This window comes from Dreissena polymorpha, chromosome 3 (genome assembly GCF_020536995.1).
Source record: "Dreissena polymorpha isolate Duluth1 chromosome 3, UMN_Dpol_1.0, whole genome shotgun sequence".
NCBI classification, from domain to species: Eukaryota; Metazoa; Mollusca; class Bivalvia; order Myida; family Dreissenidae; genus Dreissena; species Dreissena polymorpha.
The window spans coordinates 134,803,438-134,822,382 of NC_068357.1; the positions used below are offsets into that span (position 1 = coordinate 134,803,438).

Below are 18,945 nucleotides of genomic sequence, written 5' to 3' on the forward strand. Positions count from 1 at the left end.
ATACCCGAGAAAATTCGGGTTGGGTCAGAAAATACATTAGTTAATGAAAATAAAACTACAATAATTGTCATAGCATGTTTAAGTGTTCTTATATATTCAACTACATGTATTTGTCAAGTATATTGTTTAGAATAGTATAAGTTTTATTGTTTTGATTTAATTAATTATGAATGAAATACTGAACTGCATAAACAGAGGGTGTAATCACGTGATAGTCATGATGGCGAGGTCCATACTGAGACAGTTATTTTTCGCCGTTTTACACCCTTTATTACTTCTGTTTATTTTTTAAATGACGCTCACTTTTCAGCCATATCAGTAAAAAGATGATTAGCGTTTATTTCGTATTTAAATTCGCTTTATATCTCTACTTTACTCAATAGGGGTCATCTGCGAGTCATGATCAATGTACCTATGAAGTTTCATGATCCTAGGCATAAGCGTTCTTGAGTTATCATCCGGAAACCATTTTACTGGTTCAAGTCACCGTGACCTTGACCTTTGACCTAGTGACCTGTAGGGGTCATCTGCGAGTCATGATCAATGTACCTATGAAGTTTCATGATCCTAGGCGTAAGCGTTCTTGAATTATCATCCGGAAACCATTTTACTGGTTTGAGTCACGGTGACCTTGACCTTTGACCTGAAAATCATTAGGGGTCATCTGCGAGTCATGATCAATGTACCTATGAAGTTTCATGATCCTAGGGGTAAGGGTTCTTGAGTTATCATCCGGAAACCATCTGGTGGACGGACCGACATGAGCAAAACAATATACACCCTCTTCTTCGAAGAGGAACATAAAACATAAAAATAAAGCTTGTCTTATTTTGAGGAGAGAAGCCAAAATAAATTTCACTGTAAGCTCTAACTGCCTTTTCTACTTTGAAGTCGATACATTTATAATACATGTTTCGTTATTTTAGTGTGTCACTTCTATTCATTTATAACTATTTGTAATAACAACACTGCTTAATATAAAGGATATTATTTTAATTCACTTGTTTCCTGACTACACGTTTAACATGTAATTTTGTTCTTTGTAGCTTGCGACCCGAACCAGTATCATCTGCAAAAACTTTGACCCGGATCCGCGGGTATTTTTTTGACCAGTGGGTTCAGATTTTTTCGGGTACCCGTTTGAGCACTAATAATAAGTAGCGAAATGGTGTGGACACAAAACTGTCAGGAAGACTAAAAGCACTCACTATCACCATGTTAAACCACGGAGCCTATATTGTCATCTAGAGTTTGTGGTTAAACTAATGATATTAAAATACTTGATTATTTGAATTGGAAAAAAACATGTCACTTACATGTATTATCCAATGGAATTGACCATATTTTTGTGATTTTCTCAAACGAAACTTTTCTTTTATTTTTCTGAACATTTTTTGTAATATTCTGTCAATAATTATGTTCTTTCTACATGTATAAATTAACATTTTAATGTTATTGCCAATTATATCAGGGTCATCCTTATTTGATTCAGAAAGGCCAAAAATATTGAACATTTAAAGCTGAACTTGACAAGTTTTTCTCACTAACAATGATGATCTAATTAAAGTACCATACAAATGACAAATGTTTACATGTAACCTTTCAAGATGACAAGGGACTCATCAAGGCCATCAAAAAACAATCTCTCATGACAAATATTGAATATGCAACAAGAAATGAACATAGTAGTTACCATAAGTTCTGTATTAAGTGAGCCATATTTTATCCGCAGCATTTTTGCTTTTGAAAATCTCCAAAGTAACACAAGCAAATGAAAGGCACCTTAAAGTCCAAATGGAAAGAAGAGGCTCATGCTAGAATCAGCCGGATTTACATGTTGATTGTATATCATTGAATTGCTTATAGGACTAACTTTAATTATGCTACTGATAACAAGTACCATACATGCCCGATTCAAGACAGCATGACTGCTTTAATATGGCGTCTGAAACTTTTTACCTTAGAACTTTAGAATGTACTGGTAATTGTAAATGTTTCTTATCAAATTCACAGACCCAAACACCTTAATATCAATATAATAAAATTTCAAGTAACAAAATGAGCAAAATTTCATATATAAGATATTTTTACATTCAACAATGTATGTCATGACTACCTGAATTTGAAAGTATTATGTGAAGAGAATTTGATTCTAGAAATAGTTTTCATTCCTAAGGCAAATATTTTTTTTGAAGACATAGGAACATCTAATATTTCTTTTGGTGCATCCAGAAACAAGAGGGCCTGAAAGGCCCAAAGTCGCTCACCTGAGATAACAAGATATTATTGGGACAAATCTTCTGATCAAGTTTCACAAAGATCAAAAAATAAATGTGGCCTCTAGAGTGTTAACAAGGTTTTACTATAGCCATATAAGGAAAAATGCCCCGCCCCTGGCAGCCATGTTTTTCAACCAACCGGCATCATTTTTGAACTCTTCTAAATTAATTTTGGGATGAATCTTCTGACCAAGTTTTATAAAGATCAGACAATAACTGTGGCCTCTACAGTGTTAACAAGATTTTACAATAGCCATTGAAGGAAAAATGCCCCGCCCCTTGGCAGCCATGTTTTTCAAGCAAACGTAACCATTTTCAAACTCATCCAAGATATCATTCAAACCAATCTTATGACCATATTTCATGAAGATTGGACAATAAATGTGGCCTCTAGAGAGTTAACAAGGCAAATGTTGACGCCGCACAACGCACAACGGACAATGGAGGACGGACAAAAAGCGATCACAAAAGCTCACCATGAGCATGTTGTGCTCAGGTGAGCTAAAAAGGAGCATGGATACAATTTCAATGTACAAGCTGTCCTACATGTATGTAGTGAGGAATTACACCATTGAAGATTATTTTGTCAATAAGTAGATAGACTAAGCAAGAGTAAATAACAAAATATATAAATTAAAATATATAATTATATATATATGGTACTTAATTATTTATTCAAAATTTGTGAACGCTTCAACAAGATTTTACTTTAAGTCACTGAGGTCTATGAGTTTACAAAACAATATGCACATAACTATTACATAAAACTATACGTATATACAAGTACATCAACTATTTTCTCCTTTATAGAATAAACATACCATACATACCTGAAAATATTCTTACTTATATTTTTGCAAATATCATAAAGCGTAATTTAGGAAAGTAATCATCTTTTGAACAGCAAGGAGTTAAAAAAACTTCACATGTTTAGCTGCTTGTTGTAAATGTCTAGATAAGACTTAATGCAAAAACAGACAATAAACAATTCATTGTCAGAATTGCAGCATTTGTAAAAATAAATAATTTGTGCCCATGCATTCTATTTTGCTGCACATCAAAATGTAAAAAAAAGAGAGTTCTTGTTTTTCTTGTTTTTCCACTCATTTTGGTACACCCCACCCACATACATGTATGGTTATGACATTATTGACTGTTTTTTTTGTGAGACAGAAAATAGTAAAATATGGCAGCATTTGAATAAGCTGAAATGAGTTGGCAGATATGTTCAACAAATATGTACGCAACTTGTTTTTATAATCAGTCCGAACGCCTTCAGTGTTTGAACGCCTTTTATCATATTCAAAATGGGCTAAAAGTATTTGTATCTTTATTGCAATTATGCGCTTAAATGTTTTGGGGCAGAGTTCTGCCAAATAAATGATAAATTTGTTGTTGCCTTGCCAGCTATTTAAATTGCATGTAAATACATGTACGTACTATTACATTACTGCATTTATCTACATGTAGACTAGATTTTCTTGATAACAATCTTAGATTTTAATCTTATCATATGACTTTTATAATTCAATGAATGTTTAACGGCATTTTCTGGTAGTGGATACCAACTACCAGAAACATGGAGAGAAATGGGATCCGATACATTAATATAACAAATTTGGAGCTATGAAATGTTATGCAAACAACATGCATTTTCAATTCAAGGAACCAGGCCTGCAAGGAACAGATAATCAATTTGAACATGCGATTGAACAAATATGCCTATTCAACTGCAACATTTGATATTTGCATGTCTTCACAGGACATGTTCAACAGTCCTTGGACAATTTGTTGTGGTCTTCAAGTTCTGTACATAATGTAACAGCTTTATTTATAGTCCAGCTCGGGCTACATGTATGTCTGACTGAGTGAGATAGATTTATCAGAATATCAATACTGAAGGTAGGCTTAGGTGATGCATGGTTGGAACACTTTACACTTCATAATCTGAAGAGAATATGATTAATACCAAAAAATTCATTACTCAGTATGCTAACACTTGCCTACACAATGTATAGGAAATTTGTTGAACTTGAAATGTGAATCATGTGTGTGGTTACTAAGCCTAGGTATGCAATATGTTAACACCGCATTTTAATAAGATTTTTTTGGCCAGCCAAGCTTGACGGTAAATGTCATTCACCTGAAGTAAGATGCCCACAACTACTTAACATTTGATATGAAAATATCCACAATCAAATCAATACCAAATGTATGGGAAATAGTTATATGTTTGCCCTATATGACTCTAAACAAGTTTACTTTCAATGAATATGTCTCCAACTGGTGCAGGTGTTTTGTTTTGTTGAACTCGGGCTAATTTATTTCAGTGATTGCACAGAGGTTATTGTCAGTGTGTGTATATTACTTAAAATAAAATAGGCACTGAATGTTTAAATATATTTGCCACTGGCATATTGTAGAGGTATGGTTATAAACAAACAGTGTCTTTGAATTAAGACATTATCTGTATAATATATGTAAAAAAATAACCAAAAAGGTTGGTCATGCTATCTATTGTGTGCACTAGCTTAATTCTACTTCATCTGGTACAAATAACCCAAGATTACTAGGTGTAAGACTAAGAGGTTTGCCAAGCTCATGCATGTACAATGTTACATTTTCTTAAGATTTTACCAGATGAATATTGATCACAGAGTAATCATGAAATTAAGACAATGTTTATTAAAAGTAAAACTGAGCAAAATTCTAAATCATGCTTAATAATGAGAGATGATACTTAACTTCAGTACAAAAAGTTATGAACATTTGTGAAAGCTAAATAATTATTTAAGTGCAAAACACTTTGATGTTACTTCAGATGTAATTCCAGACAATTCTTTGAACACAGCACCACTGCTGATACGTGTGCACTACTTGGATGCACTTTTATAGCTCTTGCGGAGAGAACAAAAAGAGAATCTTAACTTAAGTATTTGGCAAACAGGCACTTTATCTCTTGGTAGTAAGTGGATGAGAGCATTTGCTTTATGTAAGAATTATATTATGGGGAAAAATATTCACTTGTTAGCTCCAATTGACGAAATAAGTCTTACAAGCACAAAAGAATTTCCCAAAAGCGCTCATCCTGCAGGATGAGTGAAAAAATCTGATGTTAAAACATGCATTTGCTGACCAGTTAGACTATTTTTCATTGAATTAAACAAGTTTTCTAAAAATATATATTCTGAAAGTAGAACTCAAATGAACCTGAAATCGACATTGGAAATTCCATACAGTAGGTGTGCATTGTTATGCGAGAATGTGGATTTAATATTCGGTTTTTGGTGTAAGCTTGAAAGTTCCCAGGAACCTGTTTCAGTGGCCACGTTGGAGTAAACAATGTGAATGTTGCCACACAATATTTTGTTTAAAATGTGTCAAATCTTTGAAAACATACAAATTTAAATGATGTTTAAAAAATCAAACTAACAGGTAAAATGTTTAATTAGAAAGTATGCAATATTTTAAATGCCATGTGTACCAAAAGTACACATAATTTGCAGCTAACCCCGTTCTGCCTTTCTGATGCTATAAAATGTATTTTTTAATACCAACTTATGGAAGACATTATTTGTTTTGCAACAACAAATAAAATACAACTGGTATATAACTGTTCAAATAATTCAGGTCAATAACAATTCATAACTTAAACAGAAATGACCAAACTCATCTTAGAACCGAGGAACCAATGGAGTTAAAAACCCACAGATAAAAAGGTTTCCTTATCCAGATAAAACGGGATGATTTAATGAATTTGTCATTAAATATAACTTTTAGCAATTGCATGTTTTTAGTGTCTGCTTAAAATTTGTGAAAAAGTACGTAATAAAAAAAATTATGCGCATAATATACATTTTTATGCAATTTAGCAGTACTGAAATGTTTTTGTTTATTTGTATACACCGAGTTTGTTGTAAAGTATGTCATTATGTGCACAAAAAATTATCGTATACAATGATTTTTTCGCTTTATATTTTACAGCCTGTGCCTCTTGGATAGGGAAAAAAGGCGACATAAACAACAGTGCTTTCTACAGGCAATTTAACGGTCCCTCAGCAGGGCGCTTGAATTTCGAAATCAGAGTTCCCGGGGCGCCTGAAATTTTCCGATCAGTGTATTCTGACAGTTATTGCAGCTTTAGATCAAAGCGATATCGACTTGGCCGAAAATTTTGAAAGCCGATTTACAATCCTTTGTCGCTTTACCCACCTAAAGCCCGCCTCAAGGCAGAGCGTCGCTGTATTAGAAAATCAATATTGGCCAATGAGAGCGCAAGCTTTGTATGAGCGACAGCAGTAGGCAGGCAATACCTACACTTTAATCATGCAGACGACTCGTGACGTACATGTAATTGCCACAGAAATCTTAGCCAGTTACTTAGAAGACTGATGATGGCAACTGGCCAAAATCCTCGTGAACAATGTGAATTTCATGCATAATTCCGCCAAAACATTTTATTCGACTCGTAAAGTGTTTAAACAAATTTTCATTGAATTCATAACGCAACTGTTAACATTTGTTAATAACTCAAATGGGAATAATTAAATTTGTAATCCGAAACCCATTCCCGTTAGTCGATGTTAACACGTTTTAATCCGAAACACACTTCCGAATGTAAATGTTACCGCAACGTTGAAATATTCTTGCTTCAAATTAGCAGTGCAAATTTATTTTGTGTCAAATCTTTTCCTCAATTAAAAAGAGCGTGAAAATTATGCAGCATGTACAACGTTGCGTCATTTGCATATAAAGCGTGCGTGTATTGAGCGTTTTAACAAGCACACAACACGTCAGGGGATTGACGCATATTTCATCAAATCTATAAATAGTCACTTACAATTTATTTGATACTATAGAAAATGGCAAGGTTTGTATTAAAGAAATAATTGAGAGCTTTTATCGTAAATATTTACCAGAAAGTGATTTATGAAAACGGAATAAACGGGATTTTTATCGGGTAAGTACATGCATACAGTTATAGAGTCTGGTTGACACGGATGTATTGGGGAATCGTTCGAGTCGGGATTTTATCATCTAGACTATGCGGGAAAGTTTTAAAACAATTAAACAATATATATTTTTTAATGACTGGAGGCTTTTCTTGAACAGTCATAGCGCACCAAATGACGTCTTTTGACGCTGTTTTTCTTAAGTTATAACGCACCACAGAACGTCGATTGACACGTTAATTTTTTTTAAAACCAACGTCGGGAGGGGACACCCCTCCCAAACCTATCAGCCCCGGGCGCCAGACAAAAATTCTGTGGAACATAAAACATTATTAATATTATTATAAATAATAGTTTAATAATGTTTTATAACTGCATGTTTAACTGCTATTTAATATGTATATTATTAAGTGCTACAGAATTAAATCCCTGTGTAAGAAAATACTAAATAAACAAATTATTAAGTTCATTGGAACTTTTTGTGGAACTTTTGATGTGTTCAGGAGGATTTTTTTTTTTGCCTTTGTGAAACAGCCTTTTTTACTTTTTACCAATTGGACTGTACAAGGCTGTAATTTGGGGCAAAAATATCACTGAAATGAGATAACGTATGCATTTATTTTGGCCTTAAGACCTTTTGGCCAATGTAACAAAGCAAAAACATTAACAGATGGGTCAATTGAACTGGTACCTAAACAATTTACATTATTAATCATGAAGGGTCCTACTTTTTCCTGATAAGGTCACCGAAAGGAAGAAAGTGAATAAAGTATTAATAATTTGGAAAAAAATCTATTTAGCACATGTTGTATTTATTATTTGTTCATTGAAGCATTTAGGCAACATTTTATTAAACGAAACTTATCAAACAACACATCATATTATTCGATACTATGATATAACGTTACACATACACTCAATACGTTCACGCATCAGTGCACAATGCAAAGGCGATTTTTACAGGTGAAACTTTCTTCTCATTTCCTTTGAATGCCTCGAAAACTTACCGTAAACGACAACTGGATCGGTTCCGAATCATCAAGGAATCGTACAGTTGTCTGAAACTCCTGTTGCAAGTCCCCTTTACTCTTACTTTTTCGAAAAAGTGTCATTTTAATCCACGAAAACAACACCGGTCACTCCGACGCTTTGATCAAATTCTTTCTAACCGCTTGAAGGAAACTCTGAGTCACATGATCAACTACAAAGGTCAAGGTTACAAGCAGGTGCCCGATTATGCTATCACGTGCGTGAATCATTGCTGTTAATTTTATGCATATGCGACACAAACTGTATCCATTTTGTAGAAAGTGTCATAAACAATATATTATTTATGCAAACTTTAATAAATTTTCAATGATCACTTCTACTTTGCTGTAGAGAAAACAACACTTCCGCGTTGCCTCTTTTTAGAATGAAATGATCTCATTAATGACTGTTCAATATGGGTCAAGGTTGAGTGAAACTGAAAGTAGCTTCACTTTTTTTGATCGCCCTAAAACAGAAATGATTGTCGTTGTTATTGGTGTATGTGGATGTGGAAAGTAATTGTTTCACGTATAATTATACAAAAGTACAGAATATGTAACTATATACGTAAGATAAATGTGATTAAAACGATAGGAAAATTGTTATCACCAGATTAATAATATATCATAAATGTACATGTCACTTTCATTTATAGATAGACTAGATAGATTAATAAATAGACGTAATCGGTGGATTCTGAGCTTTTTTGTATGGAACAGAGTCCACAACAACTACATATAGGAGTATGTACATGTATGACGTTAAGTCACGTTTATTTATGTTTATAACACATCGCATAGGCCCTTACATGTATTAAAATGCTCCATCAAACGATATTCATTTTTTGAAACAAATGTATCTGGTGACAATGCTATATTGCTGAAATTAATTAATGTTTAATACACACCTGCAGGCTGCAGTACATAATGAACAAACTCCTATAAAAGTATCTTACCTGGAACTTTCGTGAAAATGTTACTGCAATAATGTCACATTATTGGTATCTAGTCCAAATACTTAGATGTAATCAACCTCATATAAATATGAGTCTATTGATAGCCTGCATGCATATTGCATCTCTTCATGTATATTTCATTTTTATTGATTTCTCTAATACAACTGATTTTTATGTGCCTACAAACATTTATATATGTTTATCAAATGAAATATATGTCAAACTTTTTTTCAAAACAGTACATAATTGACATTAAACCATTAAATGCATACTTTTTAAGGGAAAAGAGTATCCTTTTTTTGAAATCCAATCACACTGTTTGCAATTGAGTTTTAATAGCAATGAATTTGTTTCAATTGAACTGATGTCTTTATGTTTTATGTAGGGTATATCAATTATTGTTCAAAAGTAATACATTTAAACAGAGTAATTTGTTCCTGCTTTAAAGTAAATGGAAATTAAAATTCTAAATTTTACTGTGTAATGCAATGGTGAGAAGAAGCTCTGACCAGATTTACCAACACTATGCCCTGTCTATACATTTTAGTTTAATTTTCACCATTAAAACAATCTTATGTTTACAGGACGACAGTTGGTGAAGCTTTGGCCAAAAAAGTAAGTCATTTTAAAAGGTAATTACCGTAAACGGGAATTAACAACAGCCGTGAAGTATTGTGGAATGAGTTTGTTGAAAGTGTTTATATAAATCATAACTCTTGCATGAAACTGTCATGTTTTGAAATCTTACGTTTAAAGCGGGTATATACGATTTTTATATGTGCTGAATTGTAAAAAATTGATACAAATATGTTATAATAACACACAATATGCAAGAAAAATGATACATTTAAGACGAATTTTATAAAATACAGCAAATACAAATTAGCGCCCCGAGCCGATTGTGACGAAGATAATTCGTAATTATTTCCCTACAATAACCGATGCATTCGTCCTTTTAGTAAGTGTTCGTGTGTCGTATGAATCGATATCGCTGCAGGAATTTCAAATGAACCGTTAAACTAAATTTAGATTCACATCGTACATGCATGATATACATGCTGGCGAATTCGGCTGTACAGCCTTTTTCGATTTCAGAATTTAATATCTGGCTTATTTAGCATTTTTTGACACATGTTCTTCTTAACTTTTATTTTAGTTTATATTGAAATATATGTATAATAAGTTTTTACACATTTTATATTAATAAATAAATATTTTACAAGATCGTATATACCCGCTTTAAACAAAACATTATACTTTTAGACACCACATGGATTGTGCACCATACGTGTATATGCAGTCTGTCTGATAGCAAGTGCTCCTAATCCCTAAAATTATCATTATTCATAGACAAAGTTTGAACAAATAAAATAATCAAAACTTGTATATTTTTCTGCCAATGGTACTTAATATCCAGCATCAACTGAGCAGTAATATAAATGTTTGCTTGTGAACAATTATAATCATCTTAAAAAAGAAAACTTAATTAAACTAGCAATTATGATACATTGTACTAGTAAAAATGTTTATAAAAAAAACATTAAATATGAAAACTAACTTGAAACAAGATGCTTTGTTGTTTAAAGGTAATAATTCGCAACTGTGCTCAGAAGCTTTTATTTGTAATTAACCTACATGACAATATGTTCCTTAGCAGTTGGAGATTATTCTATTTTTATAGCTTAGCAAACATTGCACACAAAATATAGAAGTTGCGCATAGAAGCTTATATGTTTTGTTTTTTAACAAAGGACAATAACTTCTCAAACAAGAACTTAACCACACAAATTTTACAATTTGCGCAAAATGTGGCAAAATGTAGGCGTTGCACCCTTAAGAGTGTGATGGACAAAAGCATGCACACTTGTACAAGCAGTGAGAATAAGATCTACCACTTCTTTATCCCTTTATCTGTGGGGAATAATAAAATGATTGTATTGTATCAGTAGATGGTGCATTTTTGTGTATTTTCAGACTGGTTGGATGTTTGCTGATGCAGACGACTTTCATTCACAATCAAACAAGAACAAAATGTCTCAAGGGCTGCCCTTGACTGATGAGGTAATATTAAATTCCTCCATTAATGTACTCATAATGTTTTGTCTAACATGAATCAATAAATTGATTTATTTATTATATGATAATGTTTGTAATACTAGACATGAAGATTCTAAGGAAATGTTCAATGCTTCTGAAATCAAGTAAGCAAAGTCTTATTAAGATGTTTTTAGCTCATCTGATTGCTCAGGTGAGCTTTTGTGACCGGTCTTTGTCTGTCGTACGTCCGTCCGTCCCTCCGTTAACATTTGCTCTTAAACACTCTAGAGGCCACATTTCTTGTCCCATCTTCATGAAACTTGGTCAGAAGCTTTGTCCCAATGAAATCTTGGCCGAGTTTGATATTGGGTCGTGCTGGGTCAAAAACTAGGTCACTAGGTCAAAAAAAAGAAAAACCTTGTAAACACTGTAGAAGTCACATTTCATGCACAATCTTCATGTGACTTTGTCAAAATGTTAGTCTTAATGATATCTTGGTTGAGTTCAAATGTGGTTCCGGTCCGTTGAAAAACATGGCCCTTAGTGGGCGGGGCAGTTTTCCTTATTTGGCTAAAGAGAAACTTTGTAAACACTCTAGAAGTCACAATTTTTTACCAATCATCATGAAAGTTAGTCAAAACATTGGTTTAATTGATTTCTCAGTTGAGTTCGAAAATGGTCCAGATCGGTGAAAAAACATGGCCGCCAGTGGGCGTGGCATTTTTCTCTATATGTATATAGTGGCAGTTTTCCCTATTTGGCTATAGAGAAATCTTGTAAACACTCTAGAAGTCACAATTTTTGCCCAATCATCATAAAAGTTGGTCAAAACATTGGTTTTATTGATAACTCGGACGAGTTCGAAATGGTCCAGATCGGTGAAAAAACATGGGCGCCAGTGGGCGTGGCATTTTTCTCTATATGTATATAGTGGCAGTTTTCCCTATTTGGCTATAGAGAAATCTTGTAAACACTCTAGAAGTCACAATTTTTGCCCAATCATCATGAAAGTTGGTCAAAACTTTGGTTTTATAGATATCTCGGACGAGTTCGAAAATGGTCCGGATCGGTGAAAAAACATGGCCGCCAGTGTGCGGGGCATTTTTCTCTATATGTATATAGTGGCAGTTTTCCCTATTTGGCTATAGAGAAATCTTGTAAACACTCTAGAAGTCACAATTTTTGCCCAATCATCATGAAAGTTGGTCAAAACTTTGGTTTTATAGATATCTCGGACGAGTTCGAAAATGGTCCGGATCGGTGAAAAAACATGGCCGCCAGTGTGCGGGGCATTTTTCTCTATATGTATTTAGTGAAAACATGTGAACACTCTAGAAGTCCGTCCACCAGATTGTTTCCAGATGATAACTCAAGAACGCTTACGCCTAGGATCATGAAACTTCATAGGTGCATTGATCATGACACGCAGATGACCCCTATTGATTTTCAGGTCACTAGGTCAAAGGTCAAGGTCACGTTGACTCGAAACAGTAAAATGGTTTCCGGATGATAACTCAAAAAGGCTTACGCCTAGGATCACGAAACTTCATAGGTACATTGATCATGACTCGCAGATGACCCCTATTGATTTTCAGGTCACTAAGTCAAAGGTCAAGTTCACGGTGACTGGAAACAGTAAAATGGTTTCCGGATGATAACTCAAGAACGCTTATGCCTAGGATCATGAAACTTCATAGGTACATTGATCATGACTCGCAGATGACCCCTATTGATTTTCATGTCACTAGGTCAAAGGTCAAGGTCACTCAACTTAGAAAAATGGTTTCCGGATGATAACTCAAAAACGCTTACACCTAGCTAGGATCATGAAACTTCATAGGTACATTGATCATGACTCGCAGATGACCCCTATTGACTTCCAGGTCACTAGGTCAAAGGTCAAGGTCACAGTGACTCGGACACAGTAAAATGGTTTCCAGATGATAACTCAAGAAAGCTTACGCCTAGGATCATGAAACTTCATAGGTACATTGATCATGACACCAGATGACCCCTATTGATTTTCAGGTAACTAGGTCAAAGGTCAAGGTCACGATGACTCAACACAGTAAAATTGTTTCCGGATGATGTCTCAAGAATACTCATAGGCCTAGGATCATCAAACTTTATAGGTACATTGATCATGACTGGCAGATGACCCCTAATGATTTTCAGGTCACTAGGTAAAAGGTTAAGGTCACAGTGACAATAAACGTATTCACACAATGGCTGCCAATACAACTGACAGCCCATATGGGGGGCATGCATGTTTTACAAACAGCCCTTGTTATTTTTGTAAGCAATTAAGTTTGATGTTTGGAAAGGGGGGTTAACTCAAAATATAGGTAACAAGGTCAAATCTTAAAAAAACAATAACACTCCATACGCCAGAGTTTTGGTTCAACTTGACCAGGATATTTGTCTGGACAATATCTAGGTCAAGTTTGACATGTGGTAAAGATTGAATGAACCGACTCCTCTCAGGTGAGTGAACAAGGGCCATCTTGGCCCTCTTGTTTTACTAAACTTGAAGTATTTATTAGGAATATAACATTAGATTAGAGTTTCCTGAATTTGCAAAGTATTGGGGTTTTGTAAAGTAAAGTATGCAAATAAACTATTATGTTTTTAAAGTGAGATTATAGGATTTTGTCAAATATATATGAATTTATATCAAATGTGTAAAAAACTTATTATACATATATTTCAATATGAATTAAAATAAAAGTTAAGAAGAAAATGTGTCGTAAAACGCGAAATAAGCCAGATATTTAATTCTGAAATCGAAAATGTCTGTACAGTCGAATTGACCAGCATGTATATCATGCATGTACGATGTGAATCTAAATTTAGTTTAACGGTTCATTTTAAATTCCTGCAACGATATACATTCATACGACACACAAACACTTACTCTGATCCTAATAAAAAGACGAATGCTTCGGTTATTGTAGGAAAATATGTACGAAATATCTTCGTCACAATCAGCTAAGGGCGCTAATTTGTCTTTGCTGCATTTTATGAAATTTGTCAAAAATGAATAATTTTTCTTGCTCATTTTGTGTTATTGTAACATATTTTTATCAATATATTACAATTTAACACATATAAAAAGCGTATAATCTTGCTTTAATAGGTTTTCTTGAAATATGCGATTTACATTGTATATTACACATGTTGATCTACATTGCATTTTGCTTCCAAATAATTATAATGATATTTCAAATAAAAATGTAAGCACAGAAATGCTCATGATACCTGTTTAAGGATGATACCAGTTATCACTCTCAAATATGGAACTTTTCATGAAATCATTAAAACGTCAGCAAATCAAAGATGTTCAAAGAAGACCTTGACAAAATTTAGAACAAAAATGACTTTTTGCATGCAAGTTGGTAATAGCATCAGTTTTCCTAAACCACAAAGTGTGAAAAAGTCCTGAAGCCCATTAATAAGCTGTCGCTTCAATAGCTTTTATTTCAATAAGCTCTTGTATCAGTCAGCTCATGTTTTATTAAGCACTTGTTTCATTAAGCTCTTGTTTCAATAAGCTTTCACTTCAGCAAGCTCTCATTTCAACAAGCTCTCATTTCAAAAAGCTCTCATTTTAATAAAATCTTGTTTCAATAAGCTTTTATTTCAATAAGCTCCGATTTTATTAAGGTGTTGTTTCAATAAGCTCTCAGTTTGCTAAGCTCCTGTTTCAATAAGCAAGTTTTCGTTTAATAAGGTCTTGTTTCAATTAGCTCTAAATTCAATAAGCTCTCATTTCAATAAGCTCTCATTTTAATAAATTCTTGTTTCAATAAGCTCTCAATTAAATAAGCTCCAGTTTTAATAAGCTCTTGTTTCAGTAAGCTTTTGTTTCAATAAGCACTCATTTTAATAAGCTCTCGTTTGAATAACGTCTCATTTCAATAAACTCTTGTTTTTAAAAGCTCTTGTTTTAATAAGCTCTTGATTCAATAAGCCCTTGATTCAACAAGCTCTTGAATAAGCTCGGATTTCAATAAGTTCTCAGTTTAATAAGGTCTTGTTTCGAAAAGCTCTTGTTTTAATACACCTCATTTTGATAAGCTATTTATTCAATAAGCTCTCAATTAAATAAGCTCCAGTTTTAATAAGCTCTTGTTTTAATAAGCTCTAGTTTCAATAAGCTCTCCTTTAAATAAGTTATTGTTTCAATAAGCTATTGCTTCATCAAGCTCTCGTTTAAATAAACTCTAATTTAAACAAGCTCTCAGTTCAATAGGCTGTAACGTTAATAAGCTCTCATTGCAATAAGCTCTGGTTTCAAAATGTCTTGTTTCAAGAAGCTCTCTTTTCAATGAGCTATTGTTTCAACAAGCTCACATTTCAATAAGCTCTTGTTTGAATAAACTCATTTCAATCAGCTCCTGTTTTTAATGAGCACTTGTTTCAATAAGCTCTCATTTCAATAATCATGCATTTTAATAGGCTCACTTTTCAATAAGCTCTAAGTTTGAAAGCTCTTGTTTAAATAAGCTTTCATTTCTTGTGATATACCACTCTTGTGGCTTCATAAGCCCGTTGCCATTCCAGCAACTTATCATTTGAAATTCATAAAGATTTTTTTCTAGCATTTATTGTGTATGGTTTGATCCAAATTCAAAAAAATCAATGCATCTGGTTGACAAATTCTTATTTAATGAAAAAGTGTTAATAATTTTAACTTTCTCCTGGTTTAGGGCTATGTGCAAACAGCATAAAACCAGAACAGCCTGCGAGGAATTTGCAGTCTGTTCAGGTTTTATGCTGCTTGCTGATCATCAATATCTAAGGGTAGGAAATGAAGCCTTATATAAACTTGAATCTAGTAAGAAAAGTCCTTATTAAATTAATTTTCTAAGGGACTACAAATGCGTCAAAAACGTATCTAAGTGGTATTTAAAAGGGTTAAGAAATACAATCAACAAAAAACTACTGCATGATAGATAAGACTATCAACAGAGTGGGTCAGTTTTTGGTGGTGCTAAACTAACATGTGGAATTCATGTCCCCAGGTCAATTTTTAATTCACATCCATCTCATTGCTGCAATATGAATAATAAACGTACAGGACACTGTTTTAGTGATTGAGATCAAGTCCAGAAAAGTTAATTACCAAATATTATTATGCTCCCCGAAAATTTTCGGGGCGCATATAGTTGCCAGTTTGAAGTTCCTTACTTCCTTCTGTCACACTTTTGTTACAGTTTCTCATAGCGCCTTAAATATTTTACCGATCTCTTACATATTTGGCACGTACGTACTTTGCATGGACCTCTACTGTGTGATGAGGTTTGAGGTCACTGGGGTCAAGGTCACGGAGGCAAATAATATACTTTGATGTCACAACTTTGTTACAGTTTCTCATAGCACCTTCAATATATTTCCGATCTCTTACATATTTGGCATGTAGGTACCTTTCATGGACCTCTACCGTTTGATGAGGTTTGAGGTCACTGGGGTCAAGGTCACCAAGGCTAATAATAGATTTTTCCGTCACAATTTTGTTATAGGTTCTCATAGCCCGTACAATATTTTACCATTCTCTTACATATTTTGCATGTAGGTACCTTTTATGGACCTCTACCTTTTGTTGAGGTTTGAGGTCACTTGGGTCAAGGTTATCATGGCTAAAAATAGATTTTTCAGTCACAAGTTTGTTACAGTTTCTCATAGTGCCTGCAATATTTGACCGATCTGTTACATATTTGGCATGTAGGTACCTTGTATGTACCTCTACCTTTTGATGAGGTTTGAGGTCACTGGGGTCAAGGTCATCGAGGCTAATAATAGATTTTTTTAGGTGGTTATTATCACATAGATTGACAAAGCGCATCATCGTGGAGCATCCACTAGTTTCACTGATATTCTTGTTTAACACCACCTCCGATCTGTTTCCTTTCTTTTCAGGACAGAATGCCTTGGTTAAACGCCATTTATCAGCATTTGAACAGGTATGACATACATTAAAACTTTGAATGTATTTCAAAGAGATATTGTACAGACTTTGAAAGAATTAACAATTTATTGTGGGTTTCATTAACAAGTACTAGGTCTTTTAAAGGTATTGTAACATTCATATTATCGGTAAACATGGAAAATTAAGAAATATTCAGAAGAAGAGATTGTTATGAAGTCGGAGCTATTTGTCCATGGTTATTAAAATATGTGACACACATTTATTTTATGTAACTTCCTAAGTCTGGTTTTAAATAATTTCAGTTTAAAACTCAGCAGCCAGTCAGGTATTGTCACTTGCTCAGCATTAAAGAAACAATATCGCAATATTCTTAGAAACGGAGCCACTTATGACAGACCTAAGACATCTGCCGAAAACTCTACAAGTGAAGTCCAGAATGTTTGTGACCATGTAGAAGAGGGTGGTCTTGATTTAGTGTTTATTCACCTAGCTGGTGAGGAAAGTGTGTTAAGGTCAAGGCTGGAAGGTCGTCAGGGTCACTTCATGCCTCAAACTCTGTTGCGATCCCAGCTTGATACTTTAGAGCCTCTTGCTGAAGATGAAAATGGAATAGTATTGGATATTGACAGGCCATGTGACGCTATCGTAGAGGAGATTGTGAAGAAATTGGACTTGTAGTAAAAATAGAAACTTCAATGTTTTGTAAAATGTGAAGAAAGAAAATATAGAAGAAAAGCCTGCTACAAAATGCCCCCAAAAGTGCTGATATTGAAACTGATATGATAGATATTAGTTTTGACCTTCTCATGTGAGCTTTATAGTTTTGAAAGACTTGGCCTTATAGAGAGACTGTTGAGTCTGTTTCCTGGGAATAACCACTACTTGGTGTCTTTGAAAAGATCTAAAGAATGCTCCATCAATGGGGATCGAATCTGAGACCTTTCGGCTGCAAGGCATAGAAAAAACATATGAAAATGCACAAAGGCCACATTGCAATAATGAGCTAACAAATGTACTTCTAATTGTAAGTGTGAAGAAAGTCGGCTTTTATAATAAAGAATTTATGATATGACAGCCAATATGTTTTACTGTGATATTACTAAAAAAAGATTTCTGACTTAAGTTTACAATAAAAAATAAGCAAAGCAACGCCACAAAAATAGGTTTTAAACATGCCAATCATCAACTTTTTAAATCACAAGCTGGGTTTAAGTGCGTTACTTCCATTAAAACTCAAGAGTTTTTATATTTTAGGTGAGTGTGACCTGGCCGTTGATTCCACTTGTACCAAACTCAATGCCAAGCTAGTCCTGCATGTAAGCCACCTACATCAGATAAAATAACCTCATAAAAACTCCCGCTATTGACCAGAAACAGTTTTTCTCAAGCTTTAAACAGAAGCAGTGACATTTACCTTAACCCAACCAGTCACAGATGAAATAAAAAGCAATTTATCTTTGTAAGCTACTAAAAAACAAGCCCAATATTTCTGTCCAAACTCTAGTTATTAAGCAAAAACCATTTTTCAAATTTTAAGTCAATTTTAAATTACAATTACCTTTATCTTTACTCTTCTTGCCTCAAATTAACTCCCAAACAATGTAAACAAAAAATATCCATGCTCTACGTCCATCCAAACTCAAGTTATTCACTATAAACAAGCTTGGTCTGCATGCATGTACACCCAAAATACATTTGAATGAAATAGTAACAATGCCTGCACAGCTTTATTTTGCAATCGTTTTAGAACTATTTCATTTTTAA

At 33.8% G+C, this 18,945-nt stretch overlaps 2 protein-coding genes across 7 annotated transcripts in view; one reads left to right on the forward strand and one right to left on the reverse strand.

The window, feature by feature from the left end:
* The window catches only part of LOC127871552 (FERM domain-containing protein 5-like), a 181,783-nt gene extending 173,115 nt beyond the window's left edge, over positions 1-8,668 (reverse strand). For 4 of the 6 annotated variants that reach the window (XM_052414593.1, XM_052414595.1, XM_052414594.1 and 1 more), the window contains exon 1: positions 8,239-8,668. In XM_052414593.1, coding sequence (XP_052270553.1) covers positions 8,239-8,343 — 105 coding nt within the window. In that variant the 5' untranslated portion in view covers positions 8,344-8,668. The remainder of the gene's footprint in view (positions 1-8,238) is intronic. The other 2 variants (XM_052414597.1, XM_052414598.1) reach the window with 2 other exon arrangements.
* LOC127871557 (probable gluconokinase) lies at positions 8,410-18,255 on the forward strand. The gene is made up of 5 exons (XM_052414603.1): positions 8,410-8,477; positions 9,800-9,830; positions 11,190-11,276; positions 17,172-17,215; positions 17,484-18,255. The coding sequence occupies exons 1-5, from the start codon at positions 8,425-8,427 to the stop codon at positions 17,857-17,859; spliced, it is 591 nt and encodes a 196-aa protein (XP_052270563.1). The 5' UTR covers positions 8,410-8,424; the 3' UTR covers positions 17,860-18,255.
* Positions 18,256-18,945: the final 690 nt, after the last annotated feature.

Coding starts and splice junctions, on each gene's coding strand:
- LOC127871557 (XM_052414603.1), top strand. CDS start 8,425: ATGATCAACTACAAAGGTCAAGGTTACAAGCAGGTGCCCGATTATGCT. Junction 8,478..9,799: donor GTGCCCGATTATGCTATCAC/GTGCGTGAATCA, acceptor TTATGTTTACAG/GACGACAGTTGGTGAAGCTT. Junction 17,216..17,483: donor ATTTATCAGCATTTGAACAG/GTATGACATACA, acceptor AAATAATTTCAG/TTTAAAACTCAGCAGCCAGT.